The sequence below is a fragment of the Diabrotica virgifera genome, chromosome 1, assembly GCF_917563875.1.
Source record: "Diabrotica virgifera virgifera chromosome 1, PGI_DIABVI_V3a".
Taxonomy (NCBI): Eukaryota; Metazoa; Arthropoda; class Insecta; order Coleoptera; family Chrysomelidae; genus Diabrotica; species Diabrotica virgifera.
In genome coordinates this window covers 156,822,907-156,846,195 of record NC_065443.1, presented here as the reverse complement: position 1 = coordinate 156,846,195, position 23,289 = coordinate 156,822,907, and the positions used below count along the sequence as shown (strand labels likewise).

The following is a 23,289-nucleotide window of genomic DNA, read 5'->3' as shown; positions in this document are numbered from 1 at the left end:
AAAAGAGAAAATTTTTCCTTCTTTAGTAATCAATTATTTTCATTTAAATATTTCATATTATATTATAATGCTTCAAAGATTTTTCTCATACATTCTAGAACTTATAACATTGACCCTAAAGTGCAGTATGATGTCTCTCTAATAGATAATTACCATAATCAAAGAAATTAGTGTAATTTTTTCGAAAAACGGCAACGGCGCAGACCAATTTCCACGAAAATTGCGGCCCTTGCGTGTACTGACGCTCTCTGTCGCTTTCCCTAGTCTAGTGGCGTCTGTCGTTCGCCGAGATCGAAACGTTCGGCGTCGTCACGTCGGAGGTTGCACCCTCGCAACCCCGAGGGCTCATTGATGAGCCCCAGTTGGGGCAATGGGGCAGGCTGAAAGCAGAGATGACGAAGAAGATCCCGAAAAATACGAAGGAGAGTCCAGGAGAGAATCAGACAACTTGGTAAGTGAATCAATCGTCTTTCTCATCTTATTTGTTCAATATTTGCCTTTGCCATTATTGGCACAGTCATGCGAATGTGTGCCAATATCAGCTTTTTATGATATTGAATAATAGGAATAGATAATTTTTTTGAATTTCATAATAAAGTATTTTTCCAAATTTTAAAATAACAACCATATTCTATAACATCGAGAACAATAATTTATAATACTTAATGACACAGTTTTAGACAATTTGAAATTTATCTTGTGTGTCTTAAACCCCAGTTATTATCAAATAATAATGATAATGACATTAAATAAACCATGAACTAAACTAGTCTACTCTTCATTGTATTAATTATTTATTGGTTGATAGTTGCGTTCTATAAGTCCATACTTCTCAAAAATCCTCAAAAACAAACTCAACTGAAAGTATTTTACATATTTCAATATAATATTGAAAAGAAAAATGATATTATTATCTGTATTATCGTATTATTAATAACTATTTAACTGCCGTACATACTGCAGTAGAATGTCGCAGATCTTTTCTATATTTAGAAATGTTTTTACTATTGATTTCTAAGCTTGTGCAATTTTTTGGAGGGAATATGGTTTTCATTTAAATATGCTTGGTGTCACGTTTCTCCTAAACCCCCAATTCCGCTGTCGAGATTTTCTTGTTTGGACAAAATCTCGATAAATGGAAACCGATATAACGAGATGTTTGTTGCGAAACAACATTTTGGTTGTTTAGAATGTGTTTATTTTGATTAAGTATTTATTATCGCGTATCTATTGCTTCCTCTTTTTTCTAAAAATATTTATGGAATGAAATAATCTTTTCCTGCTTTGTCGTTTTCCTCTTCCTCTGAGTATTATACGCCTTTAGGATTAAATTTTGGATTGCATTTTTAGCACTGATTATTAAACTTATTTGTAACAAAAAGGTAGATCATAAATTAAATCCTATATTCTGGGACCAAAAATAGTTCGATTAAACATAACTTGCCTTAGTACAAATGTGCACATAAAAAAAGTTACAGCTCTTTGAAGTTACAAAATGAAAATCGATTTTTTCCAATATATCAAAAACTATTAGGGATTTTTTATTGAAAATGGACACGTAGTGTTATTATGGCAGAAACATCTTAAAAAATAACAGTAACCCATAAAAATTAAATTTTTGTTCGTTCCAATTAAATTTTATTGTGGTACCATTAGTTAAACACACTGTTTTTAAAAACTCTTTTGTCTCTTAGTATTTTTTCGATAAACCAGTTTTTATCTAGATATTTTGAACATTTGTAAAATCCACCGCATACTTGTAAATGATTTAATAAGATTATAGAGACCTGGTAATAATATGAAAATTTATTTTTAATTTACATTTTTAGGTATATTTTGAACCATATTAAAAGAAGCCCCATCTCGATAAAAATTGGCATACCTTTTGAAAAAATATTAAGAGGCAAAACAGTTTTAAAAACATTGTGTTTAAGTAATGGTACATACTATAATAATGTGTAATTGAATTGGAACGTACACAAACATCTGGTGGGTTTAAGGGAACAAAACCCCCATAAAATTTTTATGTAAAAATATTGAAAAACAACCCGCATCTGATAAAAGCTGGCTTATCTGAAAAAAAATAGAAGGTAAAAAAGGTTTAAAAACGTTGTGTTTAACTAATGGCACCACAATAATAATTTAATTGGAATGTACACAAACATTTTTATGCGGTGCACAAATTTCACTGTTATTTGTTTTTAAGATGGTCCTGCCGTAAGAATGCTACATGTCCATTTTTAATAAAAAAATCTCTCTTTTTTATGTGCACACTTGTACTAAGGTAAGTTAGGTTACGTTCACTACGGAGACCATCGCTTGGTATCCTAGCCTAGAGCATAGTATCCTACTCTTCATATTCGTGAATTCGCATATAAAATAATGCATTTTTTCTATGGATGCTATACAATATGCAACTTCTCTCACTACTTACATACATTCAAAACGAACAATTCCTCACGCAGTGAGAAAAGTCGGCCATTGCAGTGAGAAATATTTTTTCTCACGGGTTCCCCTACGGTCTTCCATACTATGATCGCCATTTCCATGGTAGCATACACAATACAAACACAATTAATGTTGTCAAACAAATGTGTTAAAGCAAGACTTACCAGTAGTTATCTTTCAAAACTGTTCACAAATAACTGTTAATTAGAATTTAAAAAAATAAGGTATATACATTTTAAGAATATTAAATACCTACATGTATATGTATTTTATTTCAGTTTATGCATATAATATACCTAAAAGCACATAAATTATTTAATTTTAAAGTTTGAACTCTTAACAAAACCGCATCCATAGAAAAAGAACAGTGTACAACACATGAGAAAATGACATATTTCTCCCTCGCTTGATTTGCGGCCCTCGCCTCGTGCCTCGGCTCGTGCCAACAAACTTCTGCGCTCGTGAGAAATATGTCTTTTTCTCACTTGTTGTACAATATGCTATATTTTACCTGGGGATCAAAACTATATTATCGATCGCTATGTAAAATAAATGCATTATTTTGAATGCCAGAATTCACGAATATGACGAGTAGGATACTATGCTCTAGGCTAGAATACCATGCGATGGTCTCCGTAGTGAACGTAACCTTAGCGTGTGCTCACTATGGAGACCAAAGGATGGTATCCTAGCCTTGAGCATAGTATCCTACTCTTCAGATTCGTGAATTCTGGCATTCAAAATAATGCATTTATTTTACACAGCGATCGATAATATAGTTTCGACCGCAAGGTAAAATAAATGCATTATTTTATATGCGAGAATTCACGAATATGAAGAGTACGATACCATGCTCTAGGCTAGGATACCATCCTTTGGTCTCTGTAGTGAGCAAACCCACAGGGTGTTCAATGGAACTATTTTTGGTCCCAAAATATGTGATTTATTTTATAACCTGCCTTTTTGTTGTTGTTGTATATCTCCCCATGGACAGGTAGATACTATCCATGTGCAGAATAATTAGGAAACCACAAAAACGACTCCCCCTTAGTAAAATAGTTTACGGTGAAACGATAACGGAGTTTTCTTGAAAATAACAACATATAATTATCTAATCGTCTAGAATCTAGAATATTAAAGTAGGTTGAGGTCAGTAACTCTAAGAATGTAGAACAGTTTTCTTTTAGGGTGGTTGACGAATATGTTGCCGACTGATGAACGAAGCATGTTCCAGGTAGTTAATATAAAAATACTACAACAAAATAACTTCAGGAACCACTTTGTAAATATGTATATTAATAATATGATGCAGAGCTGGTTGTGCTTTTTATAATTGATTTTAAGCAGCATTTTCCAATCAAGGTCGAGTTTTTGTTGTTTATTTTTTAGATGCTTGATCTGATTTACAATAGATAATTTAGGTGATTGATTCTCTTTCTTTTCCTGTCCAGTGTTGACTTCAACAATTCTTTGTCTTCTGCACAATCCTCCATAGGTTCCAGAAAATTTTGACGGTACCTTCCTAATATCGCACCTCTGCTCCGCTCAACCAGTGTCATATAAAGTCCAAAAAGCAAAATATCGAGAAAACGACGTTTAAAATTTGTGCTAGATCTTTTCTGGGTTTTAATTCAAAAACTTAAAATTAGTATTATAACTTTTTTAGTCAGTTACAATGATTTTTAAAGTTCAACAAAATAGTGTATTAATTCTGCTGAAAATATTAAAAAAATTAATATTTTTTTTGAGTTGTGTGTGACACTATACAGATATAATACTGAAAAATATACGAAATATTATTTATCAAAAGTGGCTCTTGCAGTACAGAATATGATATCATTATTATTATCTGGTTAACCGACATACTTTTTAATGATGTAACTTTAAATAAAAGTAACAACATTAAACAAAAAATACTACAAAAAGAAAGATGCATAAATGATAAATGTGTCACTTTTATTGAGCACATACGCAGATGTGTTGTTTTGTGCTATGTGATTGTTTTGAATAAAATAATCACATAGACTGTCTTAACTCGACAAACGGCACTTTATAGACATGTTAGAAGGACAAATGCCTTGCACAAGTCGATATGTGACACTGCTTATGTTCGGTGCACCGTTGATTTTGGTTAATCATATAACGACACTAGTGTCATGTAATGACAAATACTTGAACTATAAACGTAACACTTTCTGAGTTAAGATTTTGTAGTTTTATTAAACTGTTGGTGCAATAAAACCGATTTTATTTTTTTTTTGAGTTGTGACACTATTTGAGCGGAGGTGCGATATATCTGGTGATTTTTATAACTACTGATAGTGTATGTCTGTGTTCCTTGTGGGGTATTGTTATTGAACTTAAATAGTGTGTACACCACAAGGAATCCTTGAAGCATTTCTGATCTGGGAGTAAATGAATATCACTGAAATTTAGGTTATCAATCAAGGAGAAATAAAAACATGAAAACACTATTTCAATATTTTAATAGGAAACATTTCGTGCAGTATTTCTGCACTTCTTTAGTTCTAACGATTGTGATGTAACATATAGCTGTAAAGCAATGTCAGTTACAATGTCACTTGTCACTTGATACGAGATTCGATCCTACAAATAAAAATTTAGATAATTAACATAAGATAACATAATTAACGCAGCAGCAGGATCATTTGGAGAGAGGAAAGTAATGAGTACTAACATATCAAAAAAGAAAATCCCATGGGGTAGAGAGGAAATGAAGATAAAATGAGAAGAAAAGAAGAAAGTCTTTTTACAATACAGAACAAAACAAATATAAAGGACATACAACCACTATCAACGAATAAGAAACGAAACGAATATTTTAGTTAGACAAATAAAAAGGGAACACTAGCCGAGCTTCTTAAAACAGATGGAACACGACTTCTACGGATCACAAAAAGAAGTATGGAATGAAGGTCCGAGGACCAAGAAAAGAGATGAACGAACTAATAAAAATGGAACACATTCAGAAGGAAACAACAAAATCTTACCAAACAATTAACTGTGCGCCAGAGAAAACAGGCCACCCACAAAATTTAAGAAATTTTATATATCTTTTTTATGTATTTCTGCACTTTATTTATTTATTTCTTATTTAGCTTAATGCCTCGACAACTTATGGGCATTGGCATGGTACAGTGGATTTATGCAATCAGGTACCTGTGTAATGTGTAGTGTGTGTGTTAACCCATTAACGCCTAAAAAGAAACTAGCTGGGAAAAAATGGTAAACGATACAAAATTGCGATGTCTGGGTTACACTTATTACATTATATTCAAAAAATATTTTTTTTTGAAAAGAATTTTGAAATACAATGGCGTCCTCAAATCGGGACGATAGGTATTTGAATTATATTTTTAAAAATATTCTTTTTCAATACACATTGTTTTTTCACACTTTTTGCGTGTCCACCTTGCCTTCATAAGACACACACGTAACACAATAACTGTTTTTCCAGTTTTCCCGGAAAATGATAAGTATTCGGGGACTTCAATGCTGGGACCAGCTTTTCTTTGTCTTTGTGTCCTTGAAGTCTCACCATCTCTCAAATAACTACGTACTATATGATGATGGAATTCTAACTGATCCAACACATTTTTTGCAGAAAGTTGATGAGTTTCAAGGCGTTAGCCATGATCATGTCAAGAAAGTACGTAAATAAAACCCACCACCACTTTTTACCTTTTATACTTATTTGATATAATGATATGTACTGATCATGCTCATCAGCTCAACCCATTCAAGAATTGTAGGAAGCAAACAATTTTGGCTGTACTACATTTTCTTTTGATTTTGATGCTCGGACCACCGTTTTACTTGACCTAGTGGTCCAATGATATTATAATTGGATAACATAGAACAAACACCATTGTCATACCGTTTTGCATACAAAATTTCATTAGTTTTGTCAAATCTATAATCATATGTACCTCTTGCCATTTTCTTCATTAGCCTAGACTCCATTACTGGACACTTTTGCACACGATTTTATCATACATGATACCTTTTGCTTTTGTTTTATTTTTTTGTTTCAGGTACGATCTTTAAAATCACCTATTTTGGCAATATCCGCTAGATGAACAAACTTTTTTAATTCTAAGTATCTGTCTCTGCTCATCACGTTATAAACACAGGAAGCTCCTAGGTCCTCATCTAATGACCAGTATAACCTTTCTCATGGTGAAACAAAAAAAAAAGAAGAACTTATGTTGGAGTGAAAGTAAAGAGAGTGATAAACTCCAACAGAAGTAAGGAAATAGAAAGTAACTGTAAGCTAGATATTATATATAAATAATGATAAGATAGTGTAGTGAAGAAAGGGGAAGTAAAATGAAAATAAACAGAAAATAGCTTCTCGCTGGAGAGGCTGAAGTAATAAAAATACTATTTTGCAGTAGTACTATAGAAAGGGGGATTAAAAGGGATAGACGTAGAAGTGGGAAGAGACAGAGGCAAACTAAATAGAATTGGCTAGCAAGAGATGCAAGAGAACAACTTGACACTCAAGGATGGGTAAGGCTCGTTTGCATGCCTGTCGAAGAACAGTAGCTCAAAACTAAAGAGGGATGATGACTAATAATATGCTAAGATAAGAATAATGTTCTGAAAATGTATAAAGATGAATAAGCCTAACAAATCATGGGCGCCAAGAAAATAATCTTCGATCACTCTCCCAGGTATCTTACACTGCTGTCAAATATTAAATATATTAAATCAGTAACATGAATATAAAGGAATAATAAAAATAAATGATATACAAAATAAATAAATATTTATTAAAAATAACTACCTAGATTTTTGACAATCTTTGAGTTACACAAAGTGCATGTTATACACAAGTTATATTTGAGTTAACAACAATAACATTACCGGTTACAAACTTCTGTAAGTACCTCTTACATATTAGTCCAGAAAGCCACTGCGCATCCGCTAGGAAAAATATTCTAATTCGGATTTTTTGCACAATCTTACTCAAAAAGGACTCCTTTTAACAAATTTGCATGTTGCCAGGACCAAAAGATGGTCAAAAATTTTTTAAACGTTTTTTTTTTGTTTTTTTCCTAAAATTATTATTTTTGCATGGAAAAAAGTTTTTTTAGGTTTTTTGGATCATTCCAATCAGAAAAGGTCTTTAGTAACTTTTCTCTAAAAATGATAGTTTTTGACATATACGCTGTGAGCTCGTACGTAGAGGGGATATTTACAAATTCGCGAGCGCCAGTAGTGGCAAGTCTGTAAACGTTTACCGGAAATTTCACATAAATGTCAAAGTGATTAATTTAAAATTAAAATTAAAAACATTAATTATAAAAAATATCAGTTGGTCAAAGCTGTGGTATATATTTTTACCTTAAATATACTTACGTTTTAAATGCTGAATTTAAGTTTTTTTAATGTTCCGTAATATGTAATTATAAATTAATCTGCGCCATCTACACGATAATTGTGAAAGTATCCGAAGTAAGAAATTTATATTTTATCAATAGAACGTCAAAATGATTAGCAAAATCTTTAAAAAATCGATTACAATTTAATTACTTTTTTGCGTTGTAAATATTAAGCGATAACAATTAAATAATAAATTTAAAAATTACCAGTGAAAGTTGAATTAGTAATCCGCCAGGAGTGACACCAGCGAAGCTCAGGGCGAATAAGCGATTAAAAATTGAAAAATTGCGAAATCGGCCATTTTTAACCCTCAAAAACTATGTGAAAAACTGAAAATTTGAATGTTGCCAAGGTAGGTAGATATTCTTTAAACATCGATTGATGAAATCTCGAAGAGTTTTTTGCAATACAATATTCAAAACTCCTTTGTTTTTTAATTGCTAATCAAGCGTGCGCGACACTATTTTCCACCGACAGTATGGTGCAAATGAAAGGAATAAATTCTTTATTTCGTAAACTGGCGACTTTAAGAAAAAATCCCGAAACAGGTCGATTTTTATTTTTAAGTTATGATATTGTGGCATATATGGTATACTAGTGACGTCATCCATCTGGACGTGATGACGTAATCGATGGTTTTTTTAAATGAGAATAGGGGTCATGTGGTAGCTCATTTGAAAGGTTCTTCAATTCTCTATTCAGTAATGTAAACATTTACATAATTATTTATACAGGGTGTCCGTCTACTTCTTTTTTTGTCAAATAATTTAATTTAATAAAAATTTTTTGGACACCCTGTATAAATAATTATGTAAATGTTTATATTACTGAATAGAGAATTGAAGAATCTTTCAAATGAACTGGCACATGACCCCTATTCTCATTTAAAAAAATCATCGATTACGTCATCACGTCCAGATGGATGACGTCACTAGTATACCATATATGCCACAATATCATAACTTAAAAATAAAAATCGACCTGTTTCGGGATTTTTTCTTAAAGTCACCGGTTTACGAAATAACGAATTTATTCCTTTCATTTGCACCATACTGTCGGTGGAAAATAGTGTCGCGCACACTTGATTAGCAATTAAAAAACAAAGGAGTTTTGAATATTTTATTGCAAAAAACTCTTCGGGATTTCATCAATCGATGTTTAAAGAATATCTACCTACCTTGGCAACATTCAAATTTTCAGTTTTTCACATAGTTTTTGAGGGTTAAAATGGCCGATTTCGCAATTTTTCAATTTTTAATCGCTTATATGTCAAAAACTATCATTTTTAGAGAAAAGTCACTTAAGACCTTTTCTGTTTGGAATGATCCAAAAAACCTAAAAAAACTTTTTTCCATGTAAAAAAAATAATTTTAGGATAAAAACAAAAAAAAAACGTTTAAAAATTTTTTGACCACCTGTTGGTCCTGGCAACATGAAAATTTGTTAAAAGGAGTCCTTTTTGAGTAAGATTGTGCAAAGAATCCGAATTAGAATATTTTTCCTAGCGGATGCGCAGTGGCTTTCTGGACTACTTATATAGGGTGCAACTCACATGAGATTTCTACCAAATGGTTATAGTACGCCTGCTACGTACAACTAAATTAAAACCGAAAAATATTAAAAAGTGATATAAATAAATAGGCACAAGCCTAACTAAGAGAAAATACAATGATGAATTAAGCAAAATGAATTAATAAAAGTTATAAAAATGAAGCTAAGATAAATACCGAAACGATGACCTAAATTAACCGAACAAATGAAAAAAAGCGAATAAATAATAAAATATTTGGGAAACAAGCAAGTAATATTACAAAATAAATATCAAACCAATAATAAAATATAAAACCCTAATTTTCTAGGCCTGATTACCTTGTGCACACAAGTAACTTACCATAGATACAACAGTTTGGGAACCTAATACTCTAATATACAAATATGTCAAATAAAAAACAAAGGTTACTAGATCTGAAACCAAATAAATAATAACATAATACGTCAACCAAATGTCTGAAATATAAGCACAATAATTACTCAAACCACAAACTTTAAATGTTCCCAAACCAACCCCTTCATCGAAAGACTTCAAATTAAAGTCTGATGCTACAATTCATAAAATTAGCACCAGAGGAGGTGCTAAACCATGTTTCCTGTAGGTGCAGGTAGAAAGATGACAAAAATGGAACTGGAATGTCCCATAGCTTGCTCCCAAATCGACATACTTCCATGATGACTTGACTGTGGCTGTAGTGGTTTCCCTAGGTGGTCAAATAAGGGGATGCGACTTCATATTATGGTTTCTCCCAAATAGCTAAAAAACATTCCCAGTTTTATTTCCCATATAAACGAGCAAAAAGTAAAGAGAAGAAGTAAATGAGAAAACTTTTTTTAAGAAAAAAAAATGACCATTAAATGAAACAAAAACTAATCTCAGGTAACCTTGAACTATTTTGGGTTTGAAGACATGAACAAATAATGACATTGAAGGTGAAATTAGAATCTAAAATATGATTTATCCGAGAGAAAATTATTATTTTTTTTTTTTGAAAAATGGCTTTGGCAGAGCCAATTAGCCAGACTTGTTTGTGATTGATTGCAGATTCATATACATAAATTTCTTATAAACATAAGTACATTCTACGATATTATTTTTATAGATACATTGGTACATTGTGTAGCTTTTTTTTTATTTTGTTTTTTTTTTAATTATTTTACTGTTTTTTTAATATATATTTTAATTTGTGCGAAACACTTTTTTTTACTTCTTTTTTTCTATTCTTTTTTATTTTTGTTTCTATTTTTTTTATTTCTTTTTATTTATTATTTTTTTGTTATTATTTTATTGTGTTTTTTTGATATAATATTTTTTTTATTTTTTTAAACCACATTAACAAGTTATGCCTATTATATTACGTTTACAACTTGTATTTACATAATTTAACATGTTTATTGGGAAAAAACATTTTAAATCTTTTAATTCCTTATAAAGGTCGTTTATGTTATTTATGTTTAAATGACATTTAGTCGAGGAAATGAAGCATTTTGGCTCGCAATTTTTTCGTCCAGCATGGATTTATTTGAAATTTTCACAGAAGGTAGGGAATAGTCCAAGGATCATTTTCTATATCATGCCGCTGTGCGCTAAAACCTTGGAGGTGGTTGCCACCCCATCTCGGGGGCGGGAATTTTTTATTACATTTTAACCATGTAAATCGATGTAAGAAGTAATTCTAAGAAAACAATGTTTTTTACATTTTCTTCGTAAAACTAATATTTTTCTAGTTATTCGCGCTTGAAAGTAACAGTTTTTCGATGAAAAAATCGACTTTTTTAGAGGGTTTTTTGAGAATACCTCGAAAAATATGCATTTAATGAAAAAAACTGTAGATATCAAAATTGTATCTTTTATTAACACAAACCAAAATATTTTTCTGTAATATATTTAAGACCAATACAAACCGAGATACGGTATGTTAAAGTTAGCTTTTTTCGTCAAATGCATAATTTGAAATATTCAAAGTAAAATAGCGGAAAAACTTTGCATTTTTCGAGGAAAACTTGAATAATCTTTTTTCAAGAATATAGTTATAGGTCTGGATCCCGCGTATGAAAAAAAAGTTGATTAATAGCAAGCTGAAAATTTGTTAATAGCTTAAGGGTGTCTAGTCGAATAAACTTTGATATGTGTGAACACTGGAACAGGGGCAGTTTTAATTGTGGAACAGGTTAAAAATTTGGAACGGTCACAGCACGAAAACGGCACATTTATTTTGTCCGACAGAACAGACTTAAACTCTTCGAACAGAGATTAAACTCTCATGCAAAAATCAGACTGCTATTTATCACCAAATGGGCGTTTTAATGAGTGGAACATGTAGAATATGTCAAATGACAGGAATTATGACAGGTAATAAATAGCAGTCTGATTTTTTCATGAGAGTTTAATCTCTGTTCGGAGAGTTTAAGTCTGTTCTGTCGGACAAAATAAATGTGCCGTTTTCGTGCTGTGACCGTTCCAAATTTTTAACCTGTTCCACAATTAAAACTGCCCCTGTTTCAGTGTTCCCATATATCAAAGTTTATTCGACTAGACACCCTTAAGCTATTAACAAATTTTCAGCTTGCTATTAATCAACTTTTTTTTCATACGCGGGATCCAGACCTATTAGACCTCTCAAAAAATATTAATAAAAAGTTTCTAGCCTGAAAATTAAGCGACTTATGATCAAAAAAAGTCGGTACTTACTTTTCTCTATGAAAAAATCAGTGAAAACAACCCCCTAACTACCCTCCTAATTAAAAATTGGTCTTCACCTTTCTGTAGTTCCTATTATATTTGTATTATGAATACACTCAAGAAGTTTGACCTATTTAAAAGGCCTAATTTTAGAAAAATTGGAGTATAAAGCAAAATTAATTTTTTGGAATTTCCCATTTTTCACCTTTTACTTCAAAATATCTCCGAAAATACTGGAGATACGAAAAAGATTATAGAATACTAAACTGTAGCTTTTTTAATAACTAAAATTCCCTTGTGCATAGACTTTCATCACAGTGAACAGTTAGCGAGATATAGCTGTTTAAACCTCTATTTACGAGCAAACATCCCCATATTCGAGCCCTTTAAACCCAGACTAATGAAAAACTAAGGGATCTTACGGAATTTAGTTTACACATTCTTATAACTCTTCAAAAGTCCCACAAAGTCATTTTTGAAAGAACTTTTTGTCGCCAAAAATGAATGAGCTACGTTTATAAAACGATTTTTTTTTGAAAAATTCGGATAGTCTGCTTATGGATAATTTTCAATGTATGTATAATACCACAGAACCGGTTCGTATACTGGAAGATGACTAAAAAAACTATTTGTATTTGTACATATTTGTAAATTCGTATTTTTGTGTAAATAAATGTTTTTGTAATCCTTGAATTCTACTTTTTTTCTGTATAGATCTATTAAAATATCTACTTATAAAACTTTAATGTTATTAAGAGTGGTTTTTAAGGGTTGAAATATTATTATATTATATCCTAAATTATAAAACTATCATTATTTAACCAATCAAAATCAAATTTTACCCATATTAAAGTTTACAATGTTTTTATATAATTTTTGACAATATTTTACACCCCTAAAAATAATCAACGCCCTTAAGCATGATATAGAATATGAAGTACAGGGTGAGATCATCTTAATCCCAAATTTTTATGTAAATCGATGCAAGCCGAAATTTTTCTTTTAGGATAAGTAGTTTTTTATATATAGCTCCAACAAGGGTGGTTTTAAGGGTTGAAATATTATGATAGTATATCTTAAAGCATAAAACAATTATTATGTAACCAATAAGAACCAAATGTTGACAATATTAAAGTTTAAAATGTTATTTTATAATTTTTTACAATTAAGGGTAGTTTTCACCCTTAAAAAACCAAAAGCGTACAACTGCTCAATATAGAAAATAAACTAGAGGGTGTTATGTTCCTAATCTCAAATTTTTGTACAAATTGATGCTGGACGAAAAAATTGCGAGGTTTTGCCATTTTTTCAGCTTCATTTCCTCGACTAATTCTAATATGACATGTGTTAGATCTCCGATTTGGCACAAGTACAATTGGGAGTATCTGACAAGCCGATTCTATGCATGTAATATGGCGTAAGAGCATGATTGGCTCTCAGCCGATTAATGGTCTTTATAAAATGTCTGTTATATTCTGTGTAAAACCATCTTTTTGAGAATATCCTAGGGTTACAATGAGCAAAATTTGAGCCAGTATTACATTCTCTGTAATGCAATTGCCAATTATTTTTAAGTTTTTGTCTGCTAAAAGTATCAATATCTGAAGCTGGAATTAAATTTTTGTTTATTTTTTCTCCGATCACATAAGCTGATTTAGCAAAATTGTCAACTATTTCATTGCCTTTTATTCCCGAATGACCCTTAATCCAAGCAATTGTTACATTTACTCCTAATTGTGTAATTTCAAACAGAGTTTTAAGTATATTCAATTCAATGTGGTTTATGTGTTTGACTGTTTGAATGTTACTTAATCTGTCCACCACGCTTTTACTGTCAGTAAATATAACATAACTGCTAGTTGGATTCAGTAGTACATACTGAACAGCAAACATTACTGCTATCATTTCTGCTGTGTATATTGAGCATTCAATAGGTAGGCTATATTGATGATGGTAATTTTTATTTTCGTGGAATACTGCACAGCCCGTTCCATTTGCGTCTTTTGACCCATCGGTAAATATGTACTGAAAATTTGACCATTTTTCTCTAATAAGTATATCAAACATATTTGGCGGTAAATGTGAGTTTAAATAACATGTTTTAACCTTGTTAGAAAATAATGTTTTTGTCATTGCACTGTAGTAAGGCGGAATTTGGCTTTTATAGATAAGTTCACTGTACTTTACCGTACTTAGATAACTTTCTACCAAAGGTATAGATTTTTTAGTTCTCCAGTACCTATGAGTGAGGTCTAAAACTGATAGCTCATGTAGATCTTAAAGGTATTTACATTTTTTGGACAGAATTCAAGTTGTAAATTTATCACTGCGCAATTGGCGGCGTAAATGCAATGGAGGTTCCACTGCTTCATTTTCCATTATTTGGACTGGAGTGGATTTTAAATAACCTAGGCATAATCTTAAGCATTTATTTTTTTGAATTTCAAGTTTATTTAGAAGTGTATTGGTCGCTGATCCAAATAAATGACAGCTATAGTCGAGAATGGGTCTGATCATGTTACGGTAAAACATCAAAGCAATATTTGGGTCTGCTCCCCAATTTGTTTTACAGAAAGCTCTTAAAATATTTATTGAGTTTTCTGATTTTTTTAACAATATGATGAATGTGATCTTTCCATGACAATTTCCTGTCTAGATAGGTACCAAGATACTTAACACAGCTTTTAATTGGAAAATTAAATTTTCCAACGTTAAGATTGCCTTGTGGAACTCTACGCTTTTTTGTAAAGTAACACACCTCAGTTTTTGTGTCAGAAATTGATAATCCTACTTCTTCATAGCACTGATTTACGATTTCTAATGCGACTTTTAAATTATCCTCACATCTACTTAACAATTTTCCTTCTGTATATAAAACAACATCATCAGCATATTGAAGAATTTTTGTATTGTTGGGTATACTAACTTCAAGATCTATGTTGTACAGGATGTATAAAATAGGGCTTAAAATACTCCCCTGTGGCAATCCAATATTAGTTAGTCGAGGATACGAAAATTCATCATTACTAATTTTTAAATAAGTTAAAAAAAGAGAGCAAATGAATTAGGGATTCCAATATACAACATTTTTTTGTAAAGAATGTCTAAATTAACATTATCAAAAGCAGCGGAAATGTCAAGGAACGCAGCTGCTATAGACTTATTTCTTGTAAAGTTAAGTTGAATTGACGTAACTAGAGCTGCAGTTGCATCTTGAGTAGACCTAGACTTGCGAAAACCATATTGGGATCTTGGAAGTATACCATCGTGTTCTAACCAATGTTCAAATCTATTTTTAATTATTCTTTCGAATGTTTTTAAAAGACATGGAGACAAGGAGATAGGTCGGTAAGAATTTGGATCACGGTCTGGTTTGCCAGGTTTTTTAATAGGAATTATCAGGTATTCTTTCCAACTATTTGGTACTGGTATCTTATTTGTCCAAATATTGTTGAAAATGTTTAGTAGTGAAATTTTATGTTCTATCGGTAAGTTGTACAACAGCGAATATGACACATTGTCTGTACCTGGAGAAGTATTATTTCTTTGTTCAAGGGCTCGATGCAATTCCCATAGATGAAAATTTTCGTCAAAATTGTGGTTTTGTCTGGATACTGTTTGAATATCTTCTTGTACGGTGTCGTCATTTGGAACCCATGCCGGAGCAATTTTTCTGTGGAAATCTTGCAACCATGTATCTTCTGGATCAATAGGTACTCTGTTGGCTTGTTTGCAGTTTTTAAAACAATTAACTTTTCGCCAGACATCTTTTAATGGTGTTCTTGAGTTTAGGCTTTCGCAAAAATCAATCCAATTCTTCTTTTTTTTTCTGTTTGAAGATTTTCTTGGCAACAGCGTCAAGTCGTTTATACTCTATTAAATTTTGGAGCGTTGGATTCTGTTTATAATTAATGAACGCATGTTTTCTACTTTCAGCTGCTAGTTGACACTGATTATTCCACCATGGTTTCGGAATATGGCTTCTGTTTTTTTCGTTAATGGAGGAATATTTTGGAATAGCGATGTTGGCGGCCTGGTTTATATGTGTTAACAATTCTTCGTAGATTAATGGAACTTCCATTGCTTCCAAAGTACTGGCATAAGGCATCCAATTGGCTCTGCTAAGGTTCCATATTCTATGTTTTCTACTGGATGTGGCTTCTGTTGCGGAGAAACTTTGTGATGAAATAATGATTGGCACATGGTCAGATCCATGAGGTTCTAGTAGAGTATTCCAATGGAAATAAGAAGTAATATCTCGGGAACAAATGGTTAAGTCTACAGCAGAAGGTTTTTTGGAAATAGCGAGAGTGGGAGACCCATCGTTTAAATATTCTAAATTACAATATTCTATAGCATCTAGAAGATCTTTACCTAATCTATCATCAACTTCGCAACCCCACGCCAAATTGTGTGCGTTAAAATCGCCTCCTATTATAAATGGTTTTGATATATTTTATAAAAAAGTTATCCATTGTTGAATTGAAACTTTATTATTGGGTTCATTATATAAAGAAATTATATGTAAAGGTTTTCTGAAAGGTGAAATTTTAATTAAACGAATACGTATTTGGAAAAATTATTTCTTCACATTTTGTTAGATTTCAAAAGGATGGCACATCCGCCATATCCATCAGGGCGGTCAGCTCGAAAACAATTAAATTCTTTAAAATTATAATATTTTCCCGGTTTGAACCAGATTTCAGATAATAGAGCTATACTGATGTCGTTCTGATGGAGTAGATATTCTAAATTCTGTTTATTAGCAACTGCCGAACGACAGTTTCATTGTAATATGTTTATTTTAGTTAGGCCTGCGATTTGATGTTAGATTTTGGTTAAAATGGTTACTAATTAACTGAATTACATCAGATTTTGAAATATTAAAATTATTATTTTGTTTAATTGAATTAACAATTGTAAGAACTGATTCTAAAATGACATTTATTACAGAAGAATCTAACTCTTCTGACTGTGAATCTGCAACGTTTAAGTTTTGTTGATAGAATTGACTTTTAACTATTCCCTCAGAATGTTTTGGAGGGGAAACTACAGATATTATTTCTTTTCTGGCTATATCAGTTGGGTCTGGACTATTTGGCTTTTGCCTTTTATTTGGCCTACTGGTGTTGGTGTGAGGATTAAATATAAATTTAGCAAAGTTATTTCCTTGGGTAGAAGTAGAAGGTTGTGAATTTTGTGAAAAATTTGTATCATTGTTTGTTATATTTGACCTAAGAATAATAGCATATGAATTCTTTGGTATATTTTTATTTGCATCGTAAAAATTAACGTTTGTTAAACCCATCGTCTCTTTTATTAACTTTTGTCGTGTGAATTCTGGACACGCGCTTAAATTCGTAGTCAAGTGATTCCCCTTACAGCTGAAACATACTTGTGTAAACTCAACTTTTGTACAATTTTTAGACTTATGAGATTCTTGGCATCTATTGCATCTTGGCTGACTGCTACACTGACTGCCTAGGTGGCCGTACCCAAGACAGTTAAAACATAGAACCTTCTGCTTGTACACTTCAATTTCTTTAATAACCTTATTTATGACTACATATTTAGGTAACGTTTGCGATTTAAAGGTCACAATACAAGATTTAGTAGGGACATATTCGACAATTTTTTCCTCATTAACAATTTTCTTTAATTTACGCGTAATTCTTTTAACGTTTGCAATTTCAAATATACAATGACTATCATACTTTTTTATTTTATTTTTTATATACTCTTCAGAGAAATCTATGTATATGTCTCTAATAACTCCCTGTCTGTGTAAAATAAATTTTGGAATATGTAGATCCAAATTATTTGATCTAAAAATTTCCAGAGATTTGTTTTTAATAAGATTATTTGCAGTTTTATAGTCTTTGCATTTGACTCTAATCCTATTTCGGCTGATGGCATCTATACTGGAAATCATATTGTCTGCTTCAGGAAAGTTAGACAAAATAATTTCACCAATTTTCAAAGAATTTAATTTACCTTTAAAATCAGTAGCACTGTTTTCGATGTACCTAAACGTGATATGGTCCAAGGTCATTACTATTAAATAAAAATTCTTGCCTTACCTCTTTTAAGTTCTGTTTTGATTCATTATTAACATTCATATTCGTTGTATTTGGATCATTTGGATACTGGTTGTTGTTGTTTTTGGTTGTCAAACTTATTGGAATGGGAGTACTTACAGAAAGTTCCATTTGTTCGGCATCATTTTGACTATCGAATATAATAGGTTTTCTGGGCGGTGGATCAGGAGGCCTACCTCCGCTATTGTCACTCATATTGCAGTTGTAGGCGCTTCAGCAAACGATATTGCAGTCGTAAAAAATTCAAATTAAATTAAGACAATGGGGGTTATCTGTAGTCTCAATGATCGTTGTACCGAAGGTACGTCCGATTTCTATGATTACTACTATAAAACTGTAGAAAAAAAACGTCGAAAACTAATATTTTTTAAAGAGCAATTTAAAAGATCGGTTTTCACTTTTGAGAGAAAATTATATTAATATAATAATAGCCATCTACACATATTTTATATACCTTAATGAAATGGTATGAAACCAGGCAAAAGATAGTTATTTGACAATTTATAAAAATATTGGATGCTCAATCAGTTTAAAACATACATAGAAGTAATTATAATTATGTTCAATATTACTTGAGGATTTCAGAAATGTTTGGTTATGTAAAACCAAAAACATATTAATATACTTATAATTTCCCTTAATGAATATTAAATAAAAATCGAAATAATCTACATAACTTCACTAATAAATGGACTAAGAAAGTTTAACAATGCGACTAATATTTTAATATTCAAGCTTAACAAAAAAATGATTATAAAAAACGGATTTTTCTTTACCGGTGATTTTTATTCCGATTCCAAGAGAGTTGTGTCACACACATGTCTCCCTATTCCAGACAACCATTGGTGGTAATCTGTTATACACCCAATTAGATAATATAATATTGCAAACAAGTTTGCATTTCGTTTGAAGATATTGTAAAAGAGTGATATTTTTTTGCTGTGCGTATAAAATAATTGCCTGGTCACAAATGTATCTAATAATTTCTTCAGTAATTTTTCAAAAATTTGACTTGGTGATAATTTCGTCAGAGCTTCGTTAACGTTTTTCTTCTTCTCTTCAAATGATATATTTACTGTTATAGTAGTAGATTGAAAATCGGTTTTTAACCACTTGGGTGTTAAGAAATTAGCATATTACTTAGATAGTCCACCCAAAACTTCATCAGTTCTTCTAATATCTGGTTTATTATGAGACTTCAGAGAAGTTTCTATAGTTCCAGGAATTTCATTTAATTTGGATTTTCTAGAAAATCAACAAGTTCTTCGGTATCTGTCAGTTCATCAAAATTTAGTGGCAGAACACACAAATCAATATTTTCCAGTTGTTCATATTCCTCATTATTAACTTCTTCCAAAGCTTGTTCCAATTTTTAGAAGGTTTTGGAGCCGTAAAATATTGTAGAATCCATAATGATCTGAAATTAAGCCAATACGCGAATTGGACATATTTGTGCCTAACGGCCTCATTCGAGGACGGTAAAATATAGTGGCTGTTAAATACTACCAAATATAAAATAAATTTGTTCTGGTGAATACTTACATTTAGAATAGTCCGTAGACTTCTAATTTGCGGAATAAAACTTTTAAAAAACTCTAACAAGAAGTAAAACCACTTCTATGTAAATTGGTATATTTATTAAAACTTAAAAAATCCCAATGGATTGAATAAAATATGTCCAATTCAGAACGTTTTCAGACCTATCGGTCCATCATCAGTGAATCTACAATAAAATAAGTAATCCCACTATTAGAATTGAAAGATGGTTGAAATTTTTAAAAGCTAAAAAAGTGTGGTTAGATTACTTACGTGCATACTTGCTAAATAGCCCCAGAACCAAACAATGGTTGAATTTAAAATTCAATTTACATTATTTAAAAATAATATTAAACAGGCTAAACGCCGATGTTAACGGATATAGCCTATGGGAACATGGTGAAACCCTACCAAAACCTCAATCAACCATCTTAGGCCAACGTTGACTATAAAGTGTCAAAAGTGTGTAAGGAACTGTTTGAAGTGACATTGACAGTAGAGAAAAAGGTAGTCGATTTTCAAAGTTAATTAACCAAAAGGTCATGACCCACAACAAATGATAAAGATTTTAATATCTGAAAATGTCTAACATTTTTAAATCTATTGGTTTTTGAAAAGAAATTGTGATATACAAAATTAATTTAGAATATAAGATTATTTATGTTGACTGTATACTATAACATTAGATTGATCAAATTGATAGAAAGAAAGTTAACCTGCTGTCAATAATGATAAAAAGATAAAAATAGATGAAGGTGAGAGAAGAGAAAGAATAAGTATTAGTTGGAATGTTATTGTACAAAATGAATAAATTGGTAGGCAAGTTAATCAAGTCTATATAGTATTGGTGGTTGTATATGTAAAAGGGAAATATTGTTATTTAAAAATAAATGCAAATTTTTGTAAATAATGGATTTGAGTTAGGATACAGTCAAATACTTTAAAGTGTGTAATATGTAAATGAAAAGGATTGTAATTATTATGAGATGTTTTATTTTTTAATTTTATTTTAAAAGTTTTGAAAGAATTCTTGTGACAAAGTGACGGTATGTGAAGTTAGAGATAAAGAAATGTATGATTATAGCTGAGTCCAGTTGTTACAAGAATGAAATTAAAATGAAAATAATATTGAAAGTGTACTGAATAAAATAAAACCAAAGTAAGAAAAAGAATATTGATATAATTTAATTTTAATGATAATGGATCTGAATGTGAGAACTGAAATTAAGTGATGGGATGTTAGTTGGAGAGGTAAAAAATTACTTGGAAAAGTCAAAGACAAAAAGTAGAGGGCTGTGGTGTAAGGTATAAAGACAAGAATTTTAAGGGAAAGAGAGGGATAAAGAAAAGATGAGGTGTGGAATTAAACTGAATGAAGTAATGAAATGAAAAAGAAGTGAAAAGATAGTAGGGTGAATTAATGAGGTGATGGTTAATAGGGTTCAGTAGTTAATAATGTTAGTTGGGTAAAGGAGTTTGGAAGCAGTGAAGGAAAGAGGAAAATTTGAAAAAAAAGGGAGAGATTTTGTACAATAACATTCCAACTAATACTTATTCTTTCTCTTCTCTCATCTTCATCTATTTTTATCTTTTTATCATTATTGACAGCAGCTTAACTTTCTTTCTATCAATTTGATCAATCTAATGTTATAGTATACAGTCAACATAAATAATCTTATATTCTAAATTAATTTTGAATATCACAATTTCTTTTCAAAAACCAATAGATTTAAAAATGTTAGACATTTTCAGATATTAAAATCTTTATCATTTGTTGTGGGTCATGACCTTTTGGTTAATTAACTTTGAAAATCGACTACCTTTTTCTCTACTGTCAATGTCACTTCAAACAGTTCCTTACACACTTTTGACACTTTATAGTCAAAGTTGGCCTAAGATGGTTGATTGAGGTTTTGGTAGGGTTTCACCATGTTCCCATAGGCTATATCCGTTAACATCGGCGTTTAGCCTGTTTAATATTATTTTTAAATAATGTAAATTGAATTTTAAATTCAACCATTGTTTGGTTCTGGGACTATTTAGCAAGTATGCACGTAAGTAATCTAACCACACTTTTTTAGCTTTTAAAAATTTCAACCATCTTTCAATTCTAATAGTGGGATTACTTATTTTATTGTAGATTCACTGATGATGGACCGATAGGTCTGAAAACGTTCTGAATTGGACATATTTTATTCAATCCATTGGGATTTTTTAAGTTTTAATAAATATACCAATTTACATAGAAGTGGTTTTACTTCTTATTAGAGTTTTTTAACTATATGGTATACAGCCAACCTAGGGAACTTCCCTTTTAGTTTATATAAAACTTTTAAAATTAATTTTTTTTTATGAAAAAATGTTTTTTAATTTGTAACTGCACGTCTTCAGAAACTCATGTTCTACAAAGCACTATATAATCACAATTGGTTGTATTTCAAGCGAACTGAAGCCAGTTACTGACTACACTATTTATCTTGATGAAAGTAAACGTGACAATTAGCCCAAAACATTTTTATAGGCGTCATAATTCAACAGAAAGTTTATTTTTATAGGCGTCCTTAAACGAGTACGGTCGGCTTTAATGGGTTAAGTAAATGTCTTGTTACTTAGCAAAGTCGACGTCATTGTCTTTGCAAAGAGACGTTAATTGTATCCGAACGTCTGCGGTCCCTCCGGTGAGTACTGATCCCACAAAGATAGAAACTATTTTCATTTATTAATTTTTAATAAATGAAAAATTCTCCACCCAGGTGAGATTTGAACCCACGACCTTTAGTTCCAAAGGTAGGCGCTCTTACACTTTATTTTAATTTGTTTTGATTAATTAAATTAAATGAATTATCACGTGTACTGGGAAGCTAGACCGATCGTTCAAACAGAATAAATAAATTCGCAAAACCTATTAAACCATGGAAATTTCAGAACTCATTATTTATGAATCAACGAAGCTTAGCGGAATTGTTTATTGTAAGAAATGTGTGAGCTATTGTAGTGTTCTAAAGTGTTTCTGAGACATCTTATCTTAGTGTTACACTGGACTCCTTACAGTGAAGTGTATTTCTTAATAACTATGGACAAATAGTCCATAGTCTATTAAGTCTGTTAAGATTGTTACATTGCTGGAAAAGGGAGCAAGCCAAAGAGATGTGGCAAGGGAATTGAATATTAGTCGTTCAACTGTGCAGATAATTTGTTGAGACCGGATCTCATCACCCGGTACGTGTGTTAAAAGGAAGATAACAGTCAGAAAAGATCACCTTATCACTATTGTTGCATTGCGAGACCGGACGCATCTTTTTGGTGGTGGTTCAGTAACGTTTTAGGCAAGAATTTCTTTTGAGACACATACAAATCTCATCTTGATTGAAAAGGGAGCATTAACAGCACACAACTACATAAAGGAGATCCTACAATATCACCTGATGCTATATGCTAAGTTTATTGGCAATGGTTTTCTGCTAATGCAAGATAATGCGATATCAGACACAGCAAGGATTGTAACACGGTATCTTCAAGATGCTGGTATTCCAAAAATGGACTGGCCCTCTCAAAGTCCAGACC

General features: G+C 31.3%; 1 protein-coding gene across 1 annotated transcript in view; it reads left to right on the top strand.

Annotated features, from left to right (window-relative positions):
- Positions 1-276: 276 nt before the first annotated feature.
- The window catches only part of LOC126878779 (monocarboxylate transporter 3), a 407,545-nt gene continuing 384,532 nt past the window's right edge, over positions 277-23,289 (top strand). Inside the window, exon 1 of the mRNA XM_050641676.1 lies at positions 277-451. Coding sequence (XP_050497633.1) covers positions 371-451 — 81 coding nt within the window. The 5' untranslated portion in view covers positions 277-370. The remainder of the gene's footprint in view (positions 452-23,289) is intronic.